This window comes from Pteropus vampyrus, unplaced genomic scaffold (assembly GCF_000151845.1).
Source record: "Pteropus vampyrus isolate Shadow unplaced genomic scaffold, Pvam_2.0 Scaffold444, whole genome shotgun sequence".
NCBI lineage: Eukaryota > Metazoa > Chordata > Mammalia > Chiroptera > Pteropodidae > Pteropus > Pteropus vampyrus.
Window position 1 is genome coordinate 500,450 of NW_011889225.1, and position 27,439 is coordinate 527,888.

At 32.0% G+C, this 27,439-nt stretch overlaps 1 protein-coding gene across 11 annotated transcripts in view; it reads left to right on the top strand.

The window, feature by feature from the left end:
• Positions 1–27,439, top strand: part of C2CD5 (C2 calcium dependent domain containing 5) — an 80,075-nt gene that overhangs the window by 50,737 nt on the left and 1,899 nt on the right. For 4 of the 11 annotated variants that reach the window (XM_011381563.2, XM_011381565.2, XM_011381570.2 and 1 more), the window contains exons 13-26: positions 2,598–2,789; positions 5,486–5,672; positions 8,456–8,620; positions 11,480–11,620; positions 13,513–13,576; positions 13,950–14,011; positions 14,223–14,321; positions 14,815–14,904; positions 15,392–15,479; positions 16,273–16,359; positions 22,053–22,103; positions 22,996–23,097; positions 24,377–24,567; positions 27,166–27,312. In XM_011381563.2, the coding sequence (XP_011379865.1) occupies positions 2,598–2,789; positions 5,486–5,672; positions 8,456–8,620; positions 11,480–11,620; positions 13,513–13,576; positions 13,950–14,011; positions 14,223–14,321; positions 14,815–14,904; positions 15,392–15,479; positions 16,273–16,359; positions 22,053–22,103; positions 22,996–23,097; positions 24,377–24,567; positions 27,166–27,312 (1,666 nt within the window). The remainder of the gene's footprint in view (positions 1–2,597; positions 2,790–5,485; positions 5,673–8,455; positions 8,621–11,479; positions 11,621–13,512; positions 13,577–13,949; positions 14,012–14,222; positions 14,322–14,814; positions 14,905–15,391; positions 15,480–16,272; positions 16,360–22,052; positions 22,104–22,995; positions 23,098–24,376; positions 24,568–27,165; positions 27,313–27,439) is intronic. The other 7 variants (XM_011381564.2, XM_011381567.2, XM_011381569.2 and 4 more) reach the window with 4 other exon arrangements.

Below are 27,439 nucleotides of genomic sequence, written 5' to 3' on the forward strand. Positions count from 1 at the left end.
GATTTGTCTCTTTCTTTTCCCTTTGTCTTACTTGCAAAACAGAAAAAGGCCATGAAACAGTTTTCATATAGAAAAGTCTTCATTTATAAAACAATCAAAACACTATATTGTACCAAAATTATATATAAAAGCTTCATGGAAAGTGAAATATAACTTTAACATATGTAAAATAGAAAGTAAAAATGAAAGTATTAAGTAAAATGAAATTACTTTTTGGCTTATTTGATTATTGGTCCCTTTAATCTGTTAGCTTCCATAAATGTCAAAACGCTTTCCATGAACAGATGAAATTATCAAATAAATACGCAGAAAACTATTAGTTTGGTTCCAGAGTCTACTTGAATAATGTAAATTTTAATTACCCCTACCCCACAGTATGCATATTTGCTTAAAAAAATTTTTTTTTAGTTTTAGTATATTAGTATCTATTAAAGAAAAAAGCAAAAAAAATTATATATCAAATTTAGTGCAAATTTGTAAGTCTGTATAACAGATATTTTTGCTGTGGTAGACACACAGAATACTTTGGTCAGTGTCTTTTGTCAGTATTAAAAATGCATTTTGACCATAATATATTTTAGAGAATTGTAAGTCATCATAAATAGGGAAGTGAAAGTGGAACATTTGAAGTACATTGGAATGTTCTACTGAGAAAACTGACCTTGCCAGTGAGTTCTCCCAGTGATACAATATAGTTCTCACACATGTTGGCAGATTTCATTCTAGAGTAGATAGAATCTTAACTTTTTTTAATGAAAATTATTAGGGCAGCATTGGTTAATAAAACCATTAGGTTTCAAGTGTACAACTCAGTAATATGTCATATGTGTATTGCACTGTGTGTTCACCACGCAGAGTTAAATTTCTTTCCATTACCATATATTTGACCACCTTTACCCCAATCTCCTTCCCCTCTCCCAAGAAGCCTAATTTAACAAATGACCTTTCCCATGCAGCTAGGTTATTTCATTGTTGTGGCTTGGATGGATATAGAATTCTCTTGTATGGTGGTCCAATGCAACAGATACCATCTCTATTTGTAAAAGAGAAAAATGTCCTTTTTTTTTCTGCTGTAAAATTACTTCTGTTTACTGGAGAAAATTTGGAAAATATAGGAGAATAAAAGGAAGAATTCCCTGTGAACTCAGTATATTTAGACAGTCTCTTTTGTACATTTCTATTTGAAATGTTTTCATAAATTTTAATACTTTTGTTTTTTATGCCTTACGATGTTGCACCACTGTTCAAACTTCTGTGAGGTTTAAAAGTTGTTCCAGGTTTTATCCTTTTCTGTCCCCTTGTAACACATGGGCTTTAGATTTAAACAAACTGGCATTAAAATTTGAGGTCTCCTATTTAGTGCTTAGTGTAACTCAGGTTGGTTTCAGGCCAAGTGACATTATTAGTTTTTTGTTGTTGTTGGCTGGGCTTGATATTGGTGGTGGTGGGATGGTGGTTTGTGTTTGCCTGTAGTTTTCTTATTCTTCAAAAAATAAAAATGAAAAGAACCTTTTTAGGTGGATTGCAATTCCCACTTTATAGAAGAGTCTCTGAGAGGTTAAATAACTTGTTCAAAGTCATCTCTGAGAGGTTAAATAACTTGTTCAAAGTCACATAGCTTCACTCAGATCTTCTGATTTCCCTTTTACTTCTAATATAGCAGAATGCTATCTCAACAATAAAAGAATGGTATCTGGGAGTAAATTAATTTTGATTTAAAGGGTTATTGTGAAAATTCAGTGATAGTATGAGTTTCTTTTTTAAAATTTGTCTTCTTGCTAAGTTTCAATTTCTGAAAGGTTGCTTTAGTTTAGAGAGAAGTGAGAACCCATATCTTTCCAGAGCCCTAGATGATGTGGCTAGGTGAAAGTCTGAAGTTCTCCCCAGAACTTCCTGTTTCTCTATCAATTCTCCTGACTTCCTCAGATTTAATGAGTGAAAAAATACTTATTCTAAAATGAGTTTGTAAACAGCGTATTACAACAGACATTTTGCAGTGAATGGGAAGGTCGTGGGTTATTTGAGGTTTTTGTATGATATGGATGTTTTTATGAAACAGGTTTTTGGTTTCTCAGAAATGTTAAAACAGCCTTTGGAAATTAGAAATTTTAGAGTGTGCCTATTTTGACTTAATTTTTTTTTCTTCTTAAATAGATTTGTTTTTAACCATAAATTTATTTTCAGATTGGTTAAAAAATGTTTTTTCTTAGAAAATTTTTTAAATTATATTTGTGTTATATTTCTCAGACAGTAAAAAAATGTCACCCTTATTGTCTAAACATTTATATTTATGCTGTATCTCAAAGAAAAAACTTTGAAATAATAGTGATTTTTGTCAGGTGGTAGCCACCACACATAAGAATTGTTGCAAAATCACTTTCTACTTGTATAAGCCTTTTCTGTCATAGGAAAGTGTATGGTTACCATTTCACTGTCGTTTGTAATTTTTATCAGTCATAGTGGTGCTCTTAACCACCTAGTGTGGTAGAAGCTATGGCGTAGTTTGTGCACAAGTACTGTGTATACAATATATGTTTTTGAAAAAAGCACAGAATTTTCAAGAATGCCTTATTTTTTTTTCTTAATTATTTACATAGGCTAGAAGAAAATTTGCCTGCAGGCTGTGGATTTTGCCATATACCGTATGATGAACTGAATATGCCATTTCCAGCTCATCTCACATATTGCTATAACTGCAGGAAACAGAAAGTTCCTGATGTTCTCTTTACAACTATAGACCTCCCAGCAGATGCAATAGTTATTGGAAAAGGTTGTCTAATTCAAGCAAGGTATGTTTGCGAAAACGGTATTTGGCATCCCTGAAAGAGTATGGACTATGGAGTTGAATCGACCTATTTTCAAATATCTGCTCTACTGTTTCCTTCTTATCTGTGGGATCCTGGGCAGGCTGGGCAGTTCTATCCGAACCTCTTAATTTATTGTATGAAAAACTGGGAGGGAAAATAGCCTCTTTATAAAGCTCAAATATGTCTATATTTGTTTTAAACATTTAAATTCTGTATAAATGCTTGTTATTGTGAGAATTATTAATTAACCTGTTGCAGGCTAGGGATGTGACTCAGTATACATGAATGAAATTAAATATGTAATACATTTTGGAAGTTGATGTTTTCTTTTAAATAACAGTGCTATGTAGTATTTCTTTTACTACTTCACTTAACTGTTAAAAACTCCTTTTAAAATGTACTGCAGTTAGGCAATATTCAGTTGTGGTAGGCATATAGGAAGCAGCTGTTAACTAACTGTCTAGGTCACTAACAACTGCCAGGTGACCAATTCAATTGAGCATTTCTGTCCTCATCTTACTTGCCATCTCAGCAATATTCATTCAAGTTGATCGTTGTCTCCTTGAAACTCTTTTGACTTCACAGTGCCACACCTTCTGCCTTTTCCTACCTTTGTGTATAGTTTCCAGTCTCTTTGTTGATTTCTCTTCGTTTCTTGATCCTTGAGAGCCATGGGTCTGGACCCTCTTTTCAAAGCTCTCTCCCTAGTTGAATTCATCATTTGATAGGTCTATACGCTACCTTTGTGTCTTTGACTTCCAGATTTATAACTTCAGTCCAGAACTTTCTTCTGAGTTGCAGACTCATATACTTACTTGTGTACTTCAGACCCCATTTTGATGTGTCAGAGGCATCACATACTTGTTCCAAATTGAACTGCTGATTTTCTCCACTTCTTTCATATTAGCCTTCTCTTTTTTAATAAATGATACCTTGTTTTATCCAGTTCTTAGTGTCAAATATGGTATTCTTTGACTCTGCCCTTTTTCCTAACCTCCTCACTTCAGAGTTACAAAGTTATGTTGCATTTTCTTCTAAAATGTGTTTGTAATCCATTTCCTTTTGTCTTATTCTTTCTTGAGTCTTAGGCCTTTCCATTTTGGATTGTTTTTCTTTTGCCTGAGGTATATACTTCAGTATTTCTTTTGGTGGGTCCGATAGTGATGAATGCCTGTCTATATATGCGTTTATTTTATCTTTAAAAGATATTTTGTTCTGGCCGTTATTTTATTTCAGCATGTTGAAGATACCCTTCCACTGCCTTCTGGCTTTCATTGCTACTGTTGAGAAATGATATATTAGACTAATTGTTGTTCCTTTGAAAGTATTGTTTGGTTTTTACTGAGGCTGTGTGTAAACTATTCTGTTTGTATTTGGTTTTCTGCAGTTTCCTATGAAATATTAGGTACAGAGTTATCTTTATCTTAATTGTTCTACATTGGGCTTCTTGAATTTGTAGATTGGTGTCTTTCATGTGTTTTAGGAAATTTTTAGGTATTAATTCTCCTCTGTTTCATCTCTTCTCTCTTCTTGATTCTCCACTTCAAAATATGATAGACTTTCCCACTGCCTCTTCTAAGTCTGTTACTCTCTTCTGTGTTTTCTATCTTTTTGTTTCTCTGTGCTATACTTTACATACTTTCTTATCTCTTTCAATTTTTAAATTTTCTCTTCAGCTGATTCTAATATGCTGATAGGCCATATAATTTGTAATTTTAAATTTTTGATAATTTATTTTATTATTTCTAGAAGTTTTGTTTTTCAAATCATGTGTTATAGTCTGACTGATCCTCTAACTAATAATTTTAATATCTAAAATCTGTTTTCTGTTGGTTATTGTTCATTGTGTTTTGTTTCTTTGACTGTGATAGACTCACAGGAAGTTACAGAAATGGTATAAAGAGTCCTGTGTACCTTCTCTCATTGTTGACATCTTATACAGCTGTTGTAGAGTATCACGTAGGAAATCGACATTGATATAATACTGTTAACTGTACTTATTCACTTCACTTCACTTTAGCTACAATAGTCTCCTTTTGGTTCTTCTGGTATGCCAGCTCCTTTCCATAATTGTCTTTATCCAATTCTCCCAGTTTTAGTCTTTACGGTCCCAACTCAGGTATCATTATCTTTCTCTTTAGTTATTTCCACTCGCTTCACCTGGTTTATTTTCTTCAGACACCTGATTCTTAAACATAGTCTGAGGTTGTGTTTATTCCCACCTCCCCTCTATTCTCTCACTGAGAACAGGGACTTTGTGTTATTTTCATTGATCAGTGCTCACCACCTAGAACAGTGCCTGGCACATGGTAGATACTCAAGTAGGTTTTATGTTCTTTTAATGTGTAAATTAATTTTTTCCTCTGCTATCTATCCATCATAAGATCATGTGGAATTAGGAAACCTAAGATTTTAAATTATATTCTCTAGTGATTTTAATCAGTATTTATTTCATTTCTAGAGATATTGAGATTTTTCCTTTTTATTGAAATAAGATTTTTAGCAAAAAATGTATACATTGAAAAAGTGACCGAAAAGATTACTGATATAACTTAATAAGCCCATTTGAAACCAATAAATGTTTTATCAAGCACACTCTTACACAGTTTTAAAAATTGGAAATTTCTTAAGGTGGTACCAAGAATATCATCCACTGACTAAATTATTTTTTAAAACAGGTTATGTCGCTTAAAAAAGAAAGCACAGGCAGAAGCAAATGCCACAGCTATCAGTAATCTGTTGCCATTTATGGAATATGAAGTGCATACTCAGCTAATGAATAAGCTAAAACTCAAAGGAATGAATGCTTTATTTGGACTGAGAATTCAGATCACAGTGGGTGAAAATATGTTGATGGGCTTAGCGGTAAGTTTACATGTTTTGGTTTTGTTTTTTGATTCCTATAGTTGTAATAGATTCTATTTTATGTGATTCAAAGAGTCTCCTAAAAAGAGTTATTTAAAGAAACTGGTATCAAGACCTATAAGGGTTGGAGACATTATAAGAAGTAACAAATCTGATGATAGGCTTTCAAATATTTTATTTTTATATTTAATTATGAAATTATTATCTGTTATTTTAAATTATTATATAAAATTTATATTTATGTCATTATTATATTTTTATATTCTGACAATAAGCCCAATAGTCAGATTTCTAAAAATTATTATGTGTAGCTTGTTTAGTAAGTTGGCCACCATAGTTTTGGATTTTATTATTGTTCATGCATCGCTAAAACAGGGTTTCTCCTTCTTGGAACTATTGACATTTGGGGTTGGATAACTCCTTTTTGTAGTGGGTTGTTTTGTTCATTGTAGGATCAGTTTAGCAGCATCCCTGGTCTCTGCCCACTAGATGCTAATAGCTGCCCTCCAGCGTGACAACCAAAAATGTTTCCATACATTACTAGATGTTTTTGGGAGGCAAAATTACTTCTGAGGTGAGAGAAGACCATTGTGTTAAAATAATCATTCATTTTAATGGAGAAAATGAGGCAATACATATGAGACACTACCTACTGTTTGAGAATTAAATTTCATCATAAGTGTGCCCCCATGGTTAGTAGACCATGTGTGTGTTTCTTAGGTGCTGATAGATTGTGAGTCTGTAGAAAGCTCTATATCTCAGCTTCATGTTTACCTTCGCTTGTTAGAAAACAAGTCCTAACTAGAAAATCGTCATTGGGGAAAGCGAGAGCTACCTTTACAAATAGCCTGAGGCCCAGAGAACTAGATGCCTGCAAAATATATATTGATCAAATGGAATCTGATTAACAATATTTATGAAAGTCTTCTCATATTCTAAACACATTGCTAGCCAGAATTTTTGTCTGTGTCACTGGTACTTTTTAAATGGGAATTTTCAGCCATCTTTCTGAGATATGTATAGAAATTTAAGGAATTTATGGGACTTGGATTCTTTTTCTCAGTATGCATTTAGTAGATAAAATGCTAAATAGTTTCTTGCTTAATCATTTTTTTCTATAAGCAATTAGGGAAATTTTTGTATGTGGGGGTAATCGTATGATGATGATTATGTAATCCTAATTTTTTAACAAAAAAAATTTGTAATGATTAATGAAAGTAATCAGATTTATATTAAAATATTTGACATTTAGATTAACTTGAGGAAAAAAGTGTTAATTATAATTAATTTGTCTAAAAACTCCCATGCTTAGCAAGGACATAACATAAATGTGTAAATTGTACTAAACACAAAATAGTAGTTATTGGGGGTGTCTTTGAGAACTAGAGCTTGATTCCAAATCTTTTCCTTCTAGATCACTAGTGACACCAAATACAACTGTTTGAGATTTTAATCTTTGTTCTGTGTTTTAGTTGTGCACTTAAGTCTCAAGGTCCCAAGAGTAGTTTCTGTGATAGTTGATCTCTGATGAATGCTACTGGGTGTCTGACATTGTGCTACTCCAGAAGGAATATAATATTATCTTTATAAAATGAGAAAGTCAGTGCTGTGATAGTTGAGACTAGTCCAGGGTGCTTTGGTTGCATGTACTGGAACTGGATTTCAAACCCAATCCTGTCTAGTTCCAGAGTCTGTGTTCTCAACCATTCTGGGCTGCTGCCTCGTTTGTTAGTGAATGCAGTTAGGGAAGTGTTGGAGATGGTACACTAAGACTTCCTATGGCACAGAGGGCGTTCTGAGGTTGAGCAAGGGACTGAGTCAGAGGTGTAGTCGTAGACACTAATGAACGAACCAGAAGAGAGAGCTTCTGAAGGTCAGTTTCATCTGCTGCGCAGACTTCGTCATAGAGTATCATATACTTTCTAGGATGGACTTTTATAAAATTGACAATTGATTAATTTAAAAACAATAATGACTCAATTCAAAATAAATATCCAGAGTTAAAAAAAATTATCTTCTCTTTCCCCATTCTACTCTTTTGATATTAACAATTTGATATTTATACTTTTATATATGTTTTGGCTTTGCTTATATAAGCATATTTTAACCTAAATGCACATAGGATTGTGTGTGTGTGTGTGTGTGTGTGTATGTGTATGTGTTTGTGCTGTTTTCTATGTCACCTAATAGTTTTCCAGTACTCATGACATGTAGTACTGTTACAGGGTCAGAAATTAATAAATCTGTATCAAGTAGAATTTTCTTTCTTGGTAATTATGGAGGTGGGCTGGTATAGGAAGAAGGCCTTGGCTTTCGGAGCAAGGGACAGATTCGAATCATATTTATTGACAGTATGATCTTGAGTAAGTTTCCTATCCTTTGTGCACTTCAGTTTCTTCATTTGCTTTGCAAAACTTTCCCTTTCACTTTTGCCATATAAAAGGTAAATTATCTACTTATACATGACAAATTTACTTTTAATGACTTTTTATCTTTATTTTCTAAACTTTTTTATAATCATAAAGTAAACAATTTTATAATACAGTTGGGTATGCAGTGAAAAGTAAATGCTCCTTTCACTGCTGTCCCCATCTACCCAGGGTTCTCACCAGAAGTAACCAACCCCTGTTACCAGTTGTGTTTTTTGTGCCCTTTCATATACATCCTATACATGCATGGATGCTAATTATATCTTTTTTCTACAGGGCAAAGACCACATTCCTAAATATGAAAACTGTTATTTTTTAGATATTTTTTGATCATTTCCCCATTATTTTTACAAGTCGGCCACAGGTGTATATTTAGCAGCATTACCAACGCCTGGAGGAATTCAGATTGCTGGGAAGACTCCTAATGATGGCTCATATGAACAGCATATATCTCATATGCAAAAGAAGATAAATGACACAATTGCTAAGAATAAAGAGTTATATGAAATCAATCCTCCGGTAAGTAAAATAAATCTATATTGGGAATACATAAGTTGTTTAGATGTTAGTATATTTTTAGGTTATCTTATTTTAGACATTAAAAGATTTTTTTTCCACTGTTTGAATTCACATAGGCTGAATTGAAAGAGATGCTGGAGTTAGAATGAAACTATTTGTTTTTATGAGTCTCTGATAATGAAATACTTCTGTAAAAAGATCGTATTTGGATAAGAATATTATTGTTGTTTTTATTTTGTTTTATATAGACTTGAATTTTGTTTGGTCTTCTGGAACAGTGCATCTGACTCTAGCTTCAAACATAGCTTTCTGGCAAAGTTGTTATGCTGGGAGGAATCATAAGGATATGACCTAAAGCTACACAGTTCAGTATGGTAGAGACACTGGCCACATGTGACTGTTGAGCACTTGACGTGTGTGGCTAGTCCAAAATGAGATGTGCTATAGGTGTAAAATAGACACCAGATTTTGAGGATTTGGTAAATGAAAAAGCACATAAAATATCTTATGAATATTTTTTATATTGATTACATGTTTCATTTGTTTATTACCTATGAGGCTTGCTTTATATTTGTTGAACAATGTTGACATAGAACATGTTTAAATTCTTTGAAAATGTTGATTTGTTAATATATTTACTTCAAGAACCTTTGTAAACTCTTTCCTCATAACATTTTATTGACTACATATTTGTAGTACTTATTTTTCTTTTATAATTATATTTTGATATTTGAACATCTCTAATAGTGTTTATGCCTGTTGGGGAGAAATAATTGGCAAAGCTATATGTTAGGGTTCCATTTATCACTTCTAATGATAAGAGCTAAATTCTTTTGTATAACCAAGTTTATCAACTCTGTTCTTCCATCCTGATCTCCCACAGGACCTGCTACCTCGTTTGTGTTCCTATTGTACTTGTATGTGCTTCTAGCATAGTGCCTGTTACATATTATTGCACTTAGTTTTTCCATGTCTGTCTTCTTTACTATAATGTGAGCCCCTTGAACAGAGACATATTTAGAGAATGTTAATCGAGTTACTTAATCTATTCAGTAAATATTTATTGAACTTCTATTTTAGTAGCATATTTTAGAGAAGGAAATAAATCTTTTATGAATTTAAACATTTCAGCATATATGGGTTTCATGTGCTGAATATGACTGCATTTCTACAAAAGGACTAATCAATTTATGAATATTCTACTATATCTTATTTCAGATACTGACATTAGTCTTTTAGCATAACATCTCAGAATTTTTTTGACGAAGTTGGTGTACCACACCACTACTCATATCACAGTTTAGTGTTTTCAGTTTTCCAAAACAATGTACGCCCACCCTGTAAATGTAGACCAGAGTGTGCCTTTTCTTAGGAAGGTAGCTCTAGCTGAAGTTAATACTGTTGTTTGATTTTTTTTCCTCAATATATTGAGAAATGTTTCTAATGCAGAAACGTAGTACCACTTAACTGGAGATAAAAGACTTCTCAGTCAACTAAAGACGTTAAAATAAGGTGCAAAACTTTTATTTGGAATAACATCACCAATGGTGAAACTTCTTTACGAATCTAAGGTATATTACATTCCGGATAGTTATATTTATTAGGTCCATGATATAGTGAACAGAGGTGTAACCGAAGTTTAAACTAGTGTAAAATTATAAAAAAAGGATGATATCTATTGGGAAGAATTCTGCACTCAGTCAAAAGAACTGACCCAGACAGTTTCTTCATTTACTAGTTTTCAAACAAAGACAAACTGCTTTACCTCTGAATTGCAACTGTTTATCAGTTTCTAATCATTATAATAAGCACTCTGTCAAATTTACATAGGTCAGGTTAATTTGGAGTGCAAACAAAATAAATGGATATGAGAGTACTCAAAAGATAACTAAGTTATGAAACTGCATGGTGGTAGTCTTATGTATGGTATGCAGTAGAAATGAACACTTAAAACTATATTTTTGAAAAACTTATTTTTTAACGTCATTTTTAAAAAGATAGGTCTGTTACACCAATAATAGGCTATGCCTTCTGCATCTGTGCTCCCATATCCACATTCTCTCAATACTCCTGTTGCTAACAGATATTTAGAACCTCTAGTTAGCTCTTATTTTGGCTATGTAGTAGGTAAAAAAGCTTATGAACCCATATAGGATTGCACTGTACGCTGACATCAAAAATATCATTATTATAACTATCAAAGTTTATTTAGCTAAATAAGTTACACACTTGTGTAATAAATGTATTATGTACATATACACACACATTGTTTTCCTCATTTTACTATGTAGAGCTTTGAAAAATGTCACTGAATAAGAAAAGATATAGAAGAGTAGAATTATATTTGGGAACATAGATCTTTAATTCTTTATGGGATATTATGACCCTTAAATGTTGAGTAGAAAATACTTTCTGAACTGGAAGGACTGCTGGTTTCCTACTCATTGTACTTTCTTCTCTGTACTAGATGTCAGTAATGTCTCTCCACGTCTGTGAAAATGAATTATATATATGTTTCCGAATTAGTATGTCAAGGCTGCTATTATCGATTACAGAAAATGTCCGTGTACATACTCTATAAACGGTTAATTAGTCATAAAGTTTATAATTAAATATAGACTTCGAATATACATTACAGACTCCCCACCCTACACGTAATTGTCTATTAGTATAAAAATTTTAAACCAAACTGAAGTATGCAAATATCGAATCATTATGTTGTATACCTGAAACTAATATAATGTTATATGTCAATTATACCTCAATTTAAAAAAAAAAAGGAAAAGAGATTGCAGTTTATAAAAAAAAAAAAACCTGAAAAATATGATCATATAATATAAAACAGTTATTTTTTTTTAGGAGACATTTGAAGAGATTATAGGTTCACCCATCCCAGAACCTAGACAACGCTCAAGACTTTTAAGATCTCAGTCAGAAAGCTCTGATGAAGTTACAGAATTGGACCTTTCACATGGGAAAAAAGATGCTTTTGTTTTGGAGGTATTATGGCATTGGACTAATTTCTTAAAGTATTTAGAAAATAAGATGTGCATTTTTACAATTGGATCCTAAATTGATGTGATACTTTTGTGTCATTACAACTGTTATAAATATCAAAAAGTTTTATTATAGACATTACAACAGATTCAAAAATATCAGAACTTGGTAATATATTTTTTGTTCAATACCAGATGACTGATACAATAATGCAGATGGTTCTGGAAAAATTAATGTATTGGTTAAAATTAAAATAATAATAAACTCTTGGAGCTATTTTTATAAACTTGAATGAGAAATTAAAGTACTATTCTATCACTTATTATAATTACCTGTTTTGTATGTTACAACATGTTATTATAATTATAATATTTTACATGTAAAAATATAGGCTCTATGAATTCTGAGTGGTGTTTCCTTAAGTCAGAAGATTTCATTGAACTTTCATTATGAAAATACACTCAGAACTGGCTTTTCTGGAGCATTAATGTGGCACAAAAGATTTATGGAGCCTCCTCCCTCACAAATCTGTGGAACAATTAGCTTTGAAAGAGATAGATAATCTTCCTTTGATGTTGAAGGAAAGGAAAATAAATGAAGATACCAAGAAATGTTCTGATAAGGTACCAGTTGGGAGAAAAAGTCAGATGCTTTGATCTCAGTGCAGCAAGGAGCTAATGGTAGAATTGTATTGGGATTGGATAGGAGGTTTAAAGAGTTTATATAACAGTGTCCGTGAATGTGATCTGGATGTCAGCCATGGGAGATGCACAAGGCTTACCTGAGGTAAGAGTGTTGATTTGTAGAAAACTAAAACTATATGGATTTATGCCTTTTTCTCATATTTTTCTACAGTTTAATAATAGAAAAAAATGGAGGTTGGTCAGGTTAAGAAAGTAAAAAGATCCAGGGTACTGTTTAGAGCAGCGCTACTCAAAGTGGACTGTGACAACTTGTAGCATCAGCACTGTCTGGAAGCTTGTAAGAATTATAAATTCTGGGGCCTTTACTTCAGACCTACTAAATGAAAATTTCAAGGCGGGGCCCAGGACTCTGTTTAACAAACTCTCCAAGTGATTCTTAGCATTACCTGAAGTTTGATCTAGGATATTATTGATATTTCTGATCCTGGATCCTGGCTAAGTAGAGAACAGAAGTGTTTCACATTTGGGCAGAAGTATGAGGGCACGGTGCAGCTTCAGTAAGAGAAAGGACAAAGAGACAGAGGATTGTAGTTGGAGAATGCTTGAGGTCTGGGTGTTTCTGGAATGGTTTTGGGAATAGCATGGCCACGACTGTGGGTAGCTAAAGTAGAGTGGAAGTGATAGTGGTTCTTGATGTCCCAAGGAGGATATGAGAGGAAGCTTAAAATGTGAGTCAGGACTCAGACCCCCGATATACAGGTAAAAGTCAATATATATCCAGTTGGATATTTTTACTCTTTATTATTCACAGTGGTCTATTATGATGTAAGAATAGGATTTAGACTTATTTTGTTTAGAGGTGCCTTTAAATTAATCCCTACATAATTCTATTTTAAAGCATTTCTGTATTTAGTCAAATTTTTTTTATTGTACTTTATTAATTTAAACAAATTGAGATAATGATTACTTATGATACCTTTGTGATTATTTTGAAACATGCCATGCTTGAGAAAACTTTTTAAAAACTCAATATGTTATGTAATATAAAATATTTTATTTAGAAGTATTTACAATTATTACTGTGGAGAAATTTAGATATTAGAAATGCTTTTAAAGTTTTATATTTTAACTTAGGTAAAAATGGCTCTAGTGTTTTGACTTATGTTTTCTATTTAGTAATAATAAAAATTTTAATTTGAAATGATTATATATTTACTACTTATGTAATAGTTTTAATCTTTCTATTTTCAGATTGATGACACAGATGCAATGGAAGATGTACATTCTCTACTTACCGATGTTCCTCCTCCTTCAGGTGAGCAGAAAAAAATTACCTTTGAAATGAAACTATCTTGTTTTTGCATATCAATATTTTAGTTCATAATTATGGTACTAACTTTATTTTAAAGGCTTTATCAATGTCCCATCCTTTCATGTGCTTTGCTGCTTCAAAGGCTGAAAGCATATAGTTTAAGAATATTTATGTTAGAACTGAGGTGAACTGATTTTTAATCCTTTTATAAGTACACATTTTTAAAAACCTGATAATTTATTAAGGTGGTCTAAAGTTTTCTAAAGATACAGAGTTTTAGAAAAACAACAATGAACTTCATGTAATAATTGAAAATGTTATTTAACACAAAAATAAATGAAATATCGTATATTTTAACTATAATTTATTTTGACAGGTTTTTATAGTTGCAATACAGAAATTATGCCTGGTATAAATAATTGGACATCTGAAATACAGGTGAACCTTTCATTCTTAATTTTAAACAAATAAAATGTAAGTGATGTTAGCAAGTTCCTATGTTTTCTTTTTGACCTTATTGCAGTTAAAATATTATCCTTTTTTCATATCACATCAGTTATTATTGTTCATTATTTGACAGTTTTATTAACTGTTACAGTATTTAGTTAAAATAATAAAATGACATGCTATTATATCTTTCTGTATTTAGATGTTCACATCAGTAAGGGTAATCCGGTTAAGCAGCCTTAACCTGACTAATCAAGCCCTCAATAAGAACTTTAATGATCTCTGTGAAAATTTGCTCAAGGTAGGAACCTTTTGACTAACTAATTTTAGTTAAAACTCATAAGAATCATGAAATTAAAAAAAGAAAAGTGTATATGTGTCTGGAATACCTTACACAGTTGTGGGCTGAATTATTTTTATTTATACAGTATATCAATCTTAACTCTCATCAGGTAAAATGCTAAAGTTGCCCTCTCCATCTTAATATACCATACTATAAAAGAAGTATATTTTAAGATATTTCGTAGCTTTAAACTTCATAAAAATCTGTTTTATATTTGTAAATTTTAAAAACCTTGTTATTTTTTATGACTTACAGATAAATATGATTATATCTTATTGTCTGCTTAAATATTAAAAATGTATTCTTAATGTAAGAATTGACAAAATAGAGGTGGGCCAGCCTTGTTTTTATCTTTCAAACTTTCCATTTGCCATAATGTACATTAAAATGTTAAGTTTTATAAATTTTTAAATTAAAAGAAGTAATATTACTAATATTTTCTGTTGTGTAGAGCCTGTATTTTAAACTACGGTCTATGATCCCCTGCTGCCTTTGCCATGTAAATTTTACAGTATCTCTGCCTGAAGATGAATTAATTCAGGTAATTAAGATTCTGTCTATTCTTAAAGAAGATTTCTAGCTTTTATCTGATCTGTTTTAATATTTTAAAATTGCCATCATTAAATAAGTGTAAACTTTTACTTCAAAATATGATTAGTAGATATTACTTCAAAATGTATTAGTATATATCAGACCGTGTATATTTCATTTTTCTGAGCTCTAGTTATCTGAAGGTAGAATCATATGTGTGCTCCAGCATACATACAAGAGAATGAGTACTTACGTGGGATTTTTCCCGACCCCATCTTTAAGACAAGATTCTTGAGTTCTTTCTGAAAATCTGTGTTCAGTTGGGCTTAGTTGTAGTCTGAATATCTGAATTGATGCATAATTCTGGTTGAGTATCTTAACTAGGAAAGGCACATTAGCCAATTAGTATAAGTTGTTCCATAGAACTGAAAAAAGTTTGTAAGAAACTTATTTTGGCATTGATTATTTTGCTATTAATATTGTTTCTGTGATTCTAGGTTACAGTCACAGCAGTTGCTATAACTTTCGACAAAAATCAGGCCTTACAGACCACAAAAACACATGTTGAAAAGTCATTGCAAAGAGGTAAACCTATGATGGATGGGAGCACAGTTCACATTTGTCTCTTTATACTTTTCACATAGACTTACATTGTACCATATTAATTCTTTAGTAATTAAGAGGCTCCTATTCTAGGATCTCTAAGGAGGTCCTCAAGGTGTTTGAAAACCTGAAGATGTAGTAAGCGTCACGTATTTTTCTCAAAAAAGGTCCCCTAGTATTCAACAGATTCTTAGAGTTATCTAGTAAAATTTAGGAAGTACCATTCTTAATATATTCCAAGGAAACCCAACTTATTAGAAATCATTTATGTGTTTTGAAAAAAGGGGAGGGAAATAGTAAATAGTAGACTTTCTAAAGTCAAATGACTTACTGGCTAAATAAAATATTCATGATTAAACTAAAAAATTTTAAGTTGATTACATTCTACATGTATAGCATTGCATTAATGTCAAATATATTAAACGATTATGTATTCAGATAGCTATCTAAATAGATAATAACTGGTTTAAGTATCATAGAACTAGTAAGGTACAAAGAATGGGAAAATACTAATTATTATTTAGCATTTATTATTTGCAAGGCACTGTCCTGAGAGATTTACAAATATTATCCTTTCTAAATCTCACAACAGTCCTACCAGGGAAAGTAGTCCACTCTCAACAGCATGCAGGTGAACGGTCCCCATGGGAGAAACCAAGGAGAAAATAATCAGAATAAATTGGGGGTCAGGGTATATATGTTATCTGAGATTCTTAATTTTAAAAAATTAATAATAAATTATTACTAAATAACAGTGTTTTTCTTGCCTCTCAAGCCTCTACAGATAATGAAGAACTTCTGCAGTTTCCACTGGAACTCTGTTCAGATTCACTTCCTTCTCATCCTTTTCCACCAATTAAAGGTTGGTTAAGTAAGGGAAATGCAAACACAAATCCTAGTTTCTAGTGTCTTTCCTTGCTTCTTCATTATAGGCAATCTTACTTAATCTTGAGATGATATATTCTTCATTCCCTCATTGTATGTTTCTTCATGTTTATAAAGGGGAGAAAGTAATGTTCTTATTTTAATTTCTCAAGTAATTGTCAAATTATTAAGGGAATTTTTCATATGGTATTCCATTTTAATATCTCAAGTACATTAAAGTTTTATTTTCAGAGATATGGATCTCTCAGTAATTATTTACATGTGATGTATTTGATATTTACATTATATTTGCTAAATTTTTTTGCAGCAACAGTCAAACCTTTACAAAAATTATTATTTTGAAAATGACAACAAACTACTTATTTTCTTCAGAAAGTATTTGGAGAAGTTTTGGGTGGTGGTAGTATTCGTGAGAAAGGGATGTGCTTTTTGTCTTTTAGGTTCTTTGGCTGTAATTGAGGAACATTGTTAGGTACTTAAAATATGCTGCCACTTTTTCAAATGCAAAATGATTGTCCCTTAACTTAATAGCAGTAAATCTACTCAGTCATGTAAAATATTTGTAAAAAAATGAAAAATTAGTTTTATCCATTTCTTTTCTGATTTCAGTGCAATTTTTATTACAAAATTTGCAGAATTATTGTATATCATTTTGTAGCATCACATATACAATAAATGTAGTTTATTTTTCCCTAAATTTTTTGAGAAATGATGCATTTGTTATTTAAAACAAAATTGGCTTTTCTAAAATTTATATTTTATAATACAAGTGAAATTATTTCTACTCGTCAGTTATTTATCTGATCACAAATTAGGTATAATGCAGAGTATTATAGTCACACTGCATATATGGCAGTAGAGTCTTCAGTAAATCAGTGTAAGTCCTGTCTATGCAGATAAATAGATCCTGTCTCATTTTTTAAAGATGAAAAGATAAGCTGCTTTAAAATTCTGAGCCTTCTAACATGGTAACTATGGTTCTCTTTCCTTTTTGTCTAAATTAAAATTCTAATTTAGAACTGTATGGAGAATTTTCACATTTTTTGCAGCCATTGGTATATTTTGTGCAAATGTTACTTTGTGAATTGAAGAATAAGGAAAGAAGAATTTGAATAGAATAAGTAATATCTGAACAGTATCTCAAATATTTGCAGTTCATTTTAGGGATCATAGAGAGGAGCCATGAGGTGGAGTAATAAAGTTCTGCTACTGATAAAGTGTGAGAACTTGGGCCAATTAAGCTCTTTAAACCTCAGTTACTCATCTGCAGAATGTAAATGATTAACTTTCTCTCTAGCCTTTAAAATTCTCCGATTCTCTGGATTTCTATAGTTTATGGTTCTTTAATTATTAACCTACTCTTGTTATTAAAAACAAATCAAAAGTCTAAATTATGCCTAAGGTCACACTGAGCTTCTGTTAAATTAAAAATTTCCAAATAGCTTCTAATTAGTTAAACTAATAATTTTTAAACCATAAAGTTTCTTCAGAGGTGCTTCATGGCTTTCCAGAAGGTGGGGTGGGAAGGGAACTGAGAAGGGTGGAAGAGTGAGGATAGGTCTCTGGACCCCCTACCCTACCTCTGAAGTAGAAGCAGCTTCGATTCAGTGTGCTCTTATGTATCAGTTTTCTATATATGATTTTGTTTGAAGAAAGGGTTTCAAAAAGTTGAAAAAAAAACTGAATCAGGTCATTCCACCTTTATTATCACCATCATCATCTTCATAATGATCAATATCATCACATCTAATACTAATATATATATATACAAAACTTTTTATACTAAGTGCTTAACTGAAAAACTTGTGTTCTTTGAATATTACATTTCAAAATCATGAATAAAAACTAAAAAATTTATCTGTACCTTTTTGTAAATAGTTTTGTAAATCGTGGTTTATGTTTCATGCTTATTTATTGTCTTTGCTCCCTTAAGTCTTTTTAGGAGGACATGGGCTATACCAAATATATTTGAAAGTTATCTTAAAGTATTTTTGAATATTTGAGGATAGGATGGGTTTTGAAAAGCTCCAAAGAATGTTATAATAAATAGAGTGTTATAACATGAATGTACTAATTAGGCATTGTAACATGAAGAAGGGCTTTGAATAGAGGATAGAAATATCTGGAAAAAGTTAAGTATAGCAATTTAGAAGAAACAGGCAGGAGATAGAAAGGTAAGAGCGCTAGGGATAAATGCTCAGAAAACTTTTATATGCAACCACAAGAGGCTTAAAAGTCAACTACTAAAACTGAGAAGTAAATAAATACATAGTTTTATAGTTTTGTTAGGTCAGTTAGCTAAGTTGATAGAGCTTTTTCTTTTTTTTTTAATTCTGAAAACGTTGGATTCTAGTTTATTTTTCATGTTCTCATCACAAATAGGATGATTTATTAAAATTTTTCATTTCCTTTTATGTTAACAGAGTAGTTTCAAGAGCTAAGCACAGTATGTTTATTAATACTTCCATCTTTTCACTTGTAGATAAACCTTTCCTTATCTTTTTGTTATCGAAAATTAGTGAATATATGAAGAAAAGATGCTTCAATTATGTATATGCTAATTTTCTATGTAGAGTAAGCCTGGGCCTGAATTGTCCATCCATGTTCAATTTTCTCCTTCCATCTTTTGTTATGTTTGGTTTTGTTTCTCAAGGTAACAAAATAGTTTGATGTATGTCTCAAATTTATGGTAATTTGGTGTTACCTTGCTAATTATCTTGAGTTTTCTGATTTGAAATATTAAGAGATGCTGAGCCGAAGTAATTCTTAAAAGACATTATCATGTGACGGTCATCAAAATTTTTTGATGAACACTATGAGGATCATAGATGATGTGGCATCAACATAAATTACTTAATTGAGGCTGTATTATGAGAAAAAGGGTGGCTATAGCAAATTTTTATACCACTTTCATAATCTTTTTCCTAATTGTTAATATCTACACCTATGTTTGCTCTGGAATGGTTTTCAAGAGACTTTTAAAATGATACATACAGAAAAAAGACAGCAAATATAGTTAAAAATGGGGAATCAATATAATCTGGGTAAAATGAAAAAAAATCAGTAAGATGATTGTCATGGATTGTAGTTAATCTCAAATTTATACATACTATTTTCATAAAAGGTTAACATCACTTTAGATACATGTCTAAAGACCTAAGTCTTGATATATGAGATACCATATTGTGGGGCTTAATTTATATTAATGACAAAAGTGTGTGAATCATATACCACTATAAATATATCTCAAATAGTTTATAAATCTCATCTATAATAGGATAATCATTTTCATTAAAATTCTGAGAGTTTAAGACTTTAAAAAGGTTTAATTAAGTTAATTTTAATTTTTATATACTGTTGGATAAAAGTATATAGAAGAAAAATTTTTTATATCCACCTTGTTTCTGCTTTCATTTTGCTTTAGGCTGGGGTGATTTCCTCATGTTCAGTTGCATAAGCTGTAGGCTGGCAAGAGTACTTTTTTCATTAAGAAGCTGCTGACTCATGAGACCAATGTAGGTCAAAATCTGGATTTCAGTATAAAAGAAAACAAGTTGGCTTATGCCCTTCATATATTGTATTCCTTAACTAAGTTTTCACATCAGAAGTTTTTTTTATCTTTATTTTTATTGTAGATGCATAAAAGTTACTCTCTTTTTATTAAACCAAATTTGATTTTACTAAATTTGATTTTACTAAAAGTCAGCTACTAATACTGAGAAGTAAATAAACACAGTATTTTAAACTAGCAATTAGAAATGTAAATCTATAAAAACTCCAAAGTTAGCTTTTGTTTTTTTCTGCCAACTAATGGTTATGAATTCTTACAAATATATGTAATTCTATTTATGCCAACTAAAATATCTTTATATATTAACAATTCATTGCATGTCTGTTTTCTTTCTCTAACAACAATAAAATAACACTAAAGTTCTCCATGTTATTGCTGCCCACAACAACCCTGGGAGATTCTGAAGAGGGAGAGATGCTGAGGGTAAGGTGAATGAGAGGAAAATAGAAACTAAAGAGAGGAAGATGTATGAAAAAGTTATCCAAGAAATGGGAAGGAAAGAAGGAAAGAGAATTGATGGATAAGTAGGGTTAAGGAATCTTAGCTTCTTTATGGCAGCTTGAGGACAGTGAAGTCCAAAATCAGAGGAAGAGGAAGTAAAAAGCAAAGAAAAATTGAATTAGGTTACTGACAGAAAACAAATAACTTGGAAGAGAAGATATAAAGGATAGTAGTGAGACGAGGAGTGGGTACCTAGCAGTGGAGACAGGAAATGGAAGGATGTGGATTGAAGAAAAAAGACAAGTGGTTTAGGGTGTTGCTCACTTTTATTTAGTTGGAATCTTTAATGACCCAAATAGAAAAGCCAAGTTTCTTTTTCCTCTAATGTATGTATTACATATGAATTGTCGTTGAATTTTTCCCCCTTGTGGACGATCCATATTGAAGATTTATATCTTTCTCTAAGCCTTAATAAGTTTTAACTATAACATGGCAATTTCATTATTAGTCCACCAATATTTGAATATCATTGTGGACAAAGTTTATACTGGATATTTATATACATCCTTTATCTAATTCAATAAGCCAGATTTTATTGTTACAGTTAGACAGTTTAGAGATTGGTGGAAATGCCAAAAGGGGCATAAACCCAAATTTTGATCATTGCTTAAAACTAAGAAACGTTTAAGTAGGAAAATAACAGTAAAAAATTTAAAGACTCCAGATCACATATATTTTAATCTGCCAGAGGCTCTTTTCAGAATTTGCAGGAATTTTTTCAGTTTTAGTAATTTTCTTAAGATGCCTAGATAAGATTGTCACAAATATTTTTTACTTATTCAGAGCAAAAATGGTCTGTAAATTAAGAGAATGGAGAAGTCTCTAACTTTAGAAGCATTGGAGCATGAGGGAAAAAGAATCCTTGCCACATTTTTTTTTTGTCATTGATATACTCATTTTCACTAAACTTTTAACTTTAAGGTTAGTCCCTCTCCTCACACCACTAGGGCTTGTTAAATATTGCTAAAGTGTACTAAGAGAATAATAAAACCACATGTTTCATAATTGAGAGTAATTTCTGTGAACAAGTCACTTTTTCATGCCACAAAGTCTTGATACCACCAGAGGGAGCCGTTGATAGTGAAATCCTGGAATGAAGGGGATGGTGGTGAGGGAGAGGGTTATGGCTAGTAAGGAGCATGTGTTTGGTTTATCCGTGAGACATCAGTCATTGGCCTGTCTGTAATTTTTAGTCTTACTGGCTCTTCCCCTCACAAATATTTCCCTTCCATGTTTCATTTCAGGTTTTGTTCCCAATCCATTGACTCTTTTCTTTGCTTATGTGTCTCACATCCTAATTTCATTCTGCTAACATTTGTTAATGTGTTTATATTTTCTCATGTTTACAAAATTTCTGAAACTCTTTCTGTGTTATACAAGTAGTCTTCCTTGGCATGATATTTATTAACTGAGCAAGTTTTCATATGTCAATAGAAATTGTGTTTTAAACCTAAATACTTCTATTTGGTTTGCTTTTATAATGAAGCCATAAAGATTTCCTCTTATTCGTCTGGCTTATACAGAGTATTTACAAACAACAAAGAGATACTGGCTTGTACTTAGCATCCAAGCTAATGTTGTTCATATTGTCTTATTAGAACACCTGGAGAGTGCAAGTTCTAACTCAGGTATACCAGCTGCACAGAGAGGTGAGTTTGTCTAATTAAGCAAATAGTCACCAAAGGTGTGAAATTCTAGTGCGGTGGTGCATAAGCATACCAACATCAGAGAAATGCACTGGACAGTGGAATAGACACCAAAATGTGGCTTTATCATAGTTAGCATGTGTCTTTAAAATATTAATTGTTTATTTTTTTTAGCATTTTAATAGCTTTCCAGTTTTTAAAAGTAAAATTTTAGCTCTTTAACTATTTTTTTTTAACTCAATAATAGTAAAAGTTACTCTTTTTAAAAGGACTTGTTAGGCTCACACCTGCACCCCTACCCTCTGTTATCAGAAGCTTTGTTGCCAAAATCACACATGCAAGCAGAATATTGACAAAAACAACCCTTTGGCTTTCTTGTTACTGATGGTAGAATGAAAGTATTTTAATAAAAGATAAGCCCACTAGTGATTTTTAAAAATGTATTCTTCGACAATTGGTTTTAATTATTTTTAGTTTTGATTTTAGGGTAGAAATAGGAAAGGCAGTTATTCACAAAGTTTGGATAGCAAATTAAAGTCCTAAAATATAAACTGCTAAACATTATGAAGTAAAAATAATGGGCAATAAAGTTAGTTAAAACACAGTATCTGGTCTTTTCACTGATATTTCTGTTAAATCCCACTTCTGTTTTCCCTGAGACCACACAACTATGACATCACCAAAAATGCTCAGCCAGCTAACTGAGAACTTGGTTTTGGACAAATCAGTGTCTAAAGCTTGACTCTTTACTGTCTCTCTTATCTACTTGATAAAGACCATTCTTTTTCTAAATTACAGTTAAATTACTTCATCGGAAGGAGTGTTATGACGAGTAAGAGACGTCATACATATTTTTTTCTTTGTTTTTTCTTTTGTTTTCTGTCTGTGTTTCCAGCAACGTCAGTTGATTACAGTTCCTTTGCAGACAGATGCAGCAGCTGGATAGAGCTCATTAAACTGAAAGCTCAGACCATAAGGCGCGGATCAATTAAGACAAGTAGGCGGATGTTTCTACCACATTATGATCTGAGAAGCATATCCCTGATTTCCCAGTGGTGAAGGCTAGACCTTTCTACCCAGTAATAACATTGCCAATCAATCATGTATTGGAGTGTGAAAGCTGCAGACTCTAATGGTCATTTAGCAAAAGTTATTGCAGGGCCGTTCAATTTGTTAATTGTGTTTTTAAATTTTACTTTTTGTAAAAGTATTCTTAAAAATATATAAATAGGTACTGTATCCTTCTAATGGAAGGAAATTGTCAGCTCTCTTATTGAGGAGACACTCTCCCAGGACCCAAGGTACTATGTAACATATGGCGTGTGTCAGTTTACTAAGTGTGATATCCAGAGAGCTGAAAGAATGAAGTATTTCTGGAGAGAAAATAGTTAACTCTTATCTCACTGCTAGAATCAAGGTCATCATATGTTCTCTATTTTACATGTGTTTTGGTAGATTTTGAGGTAAATGTATTGGAGTGAAAGTTTACGGTACGTTAATAGAGAAGAAACTCTGTTTTAGAGGAAAGGTCATAGGATTATGGAACCAGCCAGATCTGGTGTTGAATCCATTTTAATAGCTATGCGACCTTGGTCAAGTTATTTAACTTCTCTGAGCCTCAGTTTCCTTGTGTAAAATGGGGACAATAATACCTATGATGCTGGGTTGTTGTAAGGATTAGATATATACATATGTCTGACTTATAATATTTGATAAGCGGTAGCTATTACTATATATGTTATTTTATCAGCAATCAACTTTTAGACAGACAAGGTCATTTTTTTAAGTTTTTAAAATTATGAGTTTGATCAAATGGTTTGAAAAAGAAACCTATTACAACTAGTTAATATAAGGTTTATCTACAAGTTGACAATGATGAAGTTGTCTGAGAAAGATGGAAAAACTGGGAAATATAACAACTTTCACACTCTCCTTGTAATAATTTGTTCCTACAGCAGATATTTTAATTGCTCTGCCGCTTTTTCTTTTTCTTCACTTTATAACGATCATTCTGTGTGTAGCTATACCGCATCAACATTTTCTTTTGCAGGAATGCCATTTTTCTTCCAAAAGAATTCCATTCCAGCATTTCCTCTTGTGTTTTTCTTTCTCTCTCTTTTTTAATTGCATGCAGTGCATGATAATTTCTTTTCTTTCATGACATGGCTTAGCCTCACAGACAGCTGAATGTTGTCACCACTTACTTGGAAACCTTGGGGAATACTTGAGTTACCAGCATCTGATCTTGATACTTTCTTTTCTTTCTCCGATTTTAGCTGTGACAGTTGAAAAAGCAAGTCCAATGGGTGAAGGAAATTTCCGGAATCGTTCTGCTCCACCTTGTGCAAATTCTACAGTTGGGGTTGTTAAGATGACACCTCTTTCTTTCATTCCCGGAGCAAAAATAACTAAATATCTTGGGATAATTAACATGTTTTTCATTCGAGAAACCACTTCTCTACGTGAGGTAATTTTATAGATGTTATTTCATTTTTGTGAATTTTCTCTAATGGAAGATGTTAGTGACAAAACCAAACCAGTTTCAAATTTTTATTTTTTGCCAAAAGTAACACATGTACACATCTTTTTTTTCAATAAACTATCTGGATTGATTCCAGATTAGACTTAGCAAATTTCATATAGTAGCTAGTTTTATCACAAGAGTTGTGTTGGGTTTAAACTTGTTTACTGTTAGAATTTCCAGATCCTTCTCATGTGGTAAATAAAACAGATTTATCCATGTTTGATTAGAGATTTAAAACAGCATTGTAAGAACAGCTTAGTTTTCTGAGTAGTCATTTACTATACATTTTTAAATAGCAATTTTTAAGGGATTACATTTCGAAATAGTAGGGAACTATATTGTAGATGTATGTCTATGGGAATGGTTGATATAATTTAGCACAATTGTTTCTTCCTTCTGAAAAAGAATGAGGCTGCTCATTTTCTTCTACTTTCTCCATCACTGTACGGGAATGCCATTTATTCAAATTCTTCCCTCACACTGTATATCATTAAACTTTAATTTGTATTTTAAGTAACAACTTATAACATTTTATTTGATGTGCTCAAAGTTAATCAGAGTCAGGCTATTACTATATCTTTCATTATACAGGAATTTAAACTCAAGAAAAAAATTATGTATTATGGAACAAGGCTGCTGAGCAAAGTAATATTATGAATAGGGAAATTTTTTAATGATCGAGGTGTGAAACTTGATAAACTGTTCAAATTTTATTTTAGCAGTAGTTTATATTTTTTAAAAGTATGTTCACTTAGCTATGCTTTTTTCCCACTGTTTCACCAGCACTGTTTTTATACTTTCTTAGAAATAATAGCCCACATACTATTTTTTATATCTTGCATATAGAACAATGCCAGGCACGTGTAAATAGAAGACATTTTTTTGTGTGTAAATAAGTAAATGACAGATTAATTAGATGGGTGTTTAAGAAAAATTAACTTTTTAGTCATTCTAATTGTATTGAGATGGAAATGAAACTATCTTGATATTTTCATTAATCTTTTAATGTAGAATTAAAATAAATGACACTTCTAAGTCCATCTAAGTTTGACAAAGAAAGTTGGGTGTGAGAGGCTGGCATACATTGTTGAATGAACTTTTTCTAGTTGCTCTTAATAGCCCAGGGATAGTGCACTCTTTTTGAATCCATAAAATTTTATTTCCAAAATGCCTTTCTCTACTATTTAAGCAACCATATATTAAAATGTTGCTTCACATTAGATTTTTCCTTCAACAGAGATTTGTAGTATTGACTGTATGGATAAATATCCCAAATTTTTTCATTGCTTAATGAATAATTTGCTTAGTTATTTAATCTTTTTAAAATTATCCCTCTGTAGTCTCTGTTACTCAGCCATCAGAATTTCTTGATTTAAAAAGCAGGAGTGAAACTAATAAAAGTAAAAGAAAAAAATGCACTAAGCTCTGATGGGAGACAGGCTGAAATAACTCACTTAACTCCTTAATTACAAAAAGAGATACCTTTACAAAATTACACATTGGGTCCTCTGGCTGTTCAGAAAGATGTGACCTAGTCAAGTGTTTTTCTAACAGTGCATTCAGTTTGCCCTTAACTTTCAGTTTAAAGTTGGAAATTTCTTCTTAGACTGTAAATGACCTCCATTACAATTTATGGAAAACTTCAGTTGAAATACATTTTAAGCAATCTGCTAGCCTTTGTTTTCTGTGGTTTCTATTTTTGAACAATGAAGTTCAAAACTACTGGATTTCGTTCCCTAGCAATGCTTAGTATGAACACCTTTTGAGCTAGATGTTAGCATACAGTTGTGAACAAAACAGATGCAGTCCCTGACTTGATGGATTTTACAGTCTAGTGGAACTGGAGCATGGTAGACATTAAACAAATAATTGTATAACTAATATATAACTACTAGCAATAGTAAGTCAAAGAAATATAACAGAGGCTATCAGAATATAATGGAGGAACTCGCTTTAGTTTAGACAGTCAGGGAAGTCCCATGTCAACCAGGACCTGAAGAATTGAATGAGTTATCCTGGTAGAAAATTGAGTGAGGTGCCTTCAGGAACAGCATGTATAAAAGGCCCTGAGGCAAAAAAGTGGTTGACCCCTTTGAGAAACTGTTAGAAGGCAAGGATGGCTGGAACATGGTTCAGAACGGGAGATATGGATAGCAGGGAGGCTTTATTGTTCATATTTACCATCAATTTATTTGAATAATGGTAGGAATGATTTGATAGAGGGAGATATTGAAGATGGAGGAACAATTTGAATTCTTGCTCTGCCATTTGCTTACTAGCCATGTGATCATAGCTAGTCATGGGCACATTACAAATTCTTTGAGCTTCAATTTCATTATCTGTAAAATAAGGAAATTCCTATCATAGACATGTGTTCAGTAAAGGTTTATTTGTTTATGCTGTAAATTCCCATTATGAAGGACATTAAAACGATCCTTACATTAAGATCATTTAAGACATTTTAATATATATTCTTTGACATTTTATATACATTCATGAATACCTGTATGTAGTTTGATTTTCCTGTGCATTATTATGTAGGAAGGAGGAGTCAGTGGTTTTCTCCATGCTTTTATTGCTGAAGTGTTCGCAATGGTGAGAGCTCATGTTGCTGCATTAGGAGGGAATGCTGTCGTGTCCTACATAATGAAGCAGTGTGTCTTCATGGAGAATCCAAATAAGAACCAGGTGAGATGTAGTTAAAGATCCTGATGGGGGTCCTGCAGATTTCTCCCATGGCCTTCCTACTTTCCACTCTCCCTCCCTCGCAAGGGATTTGCTCTTTACAGAGTTCTTGATACGCAGTGCTTAGAAT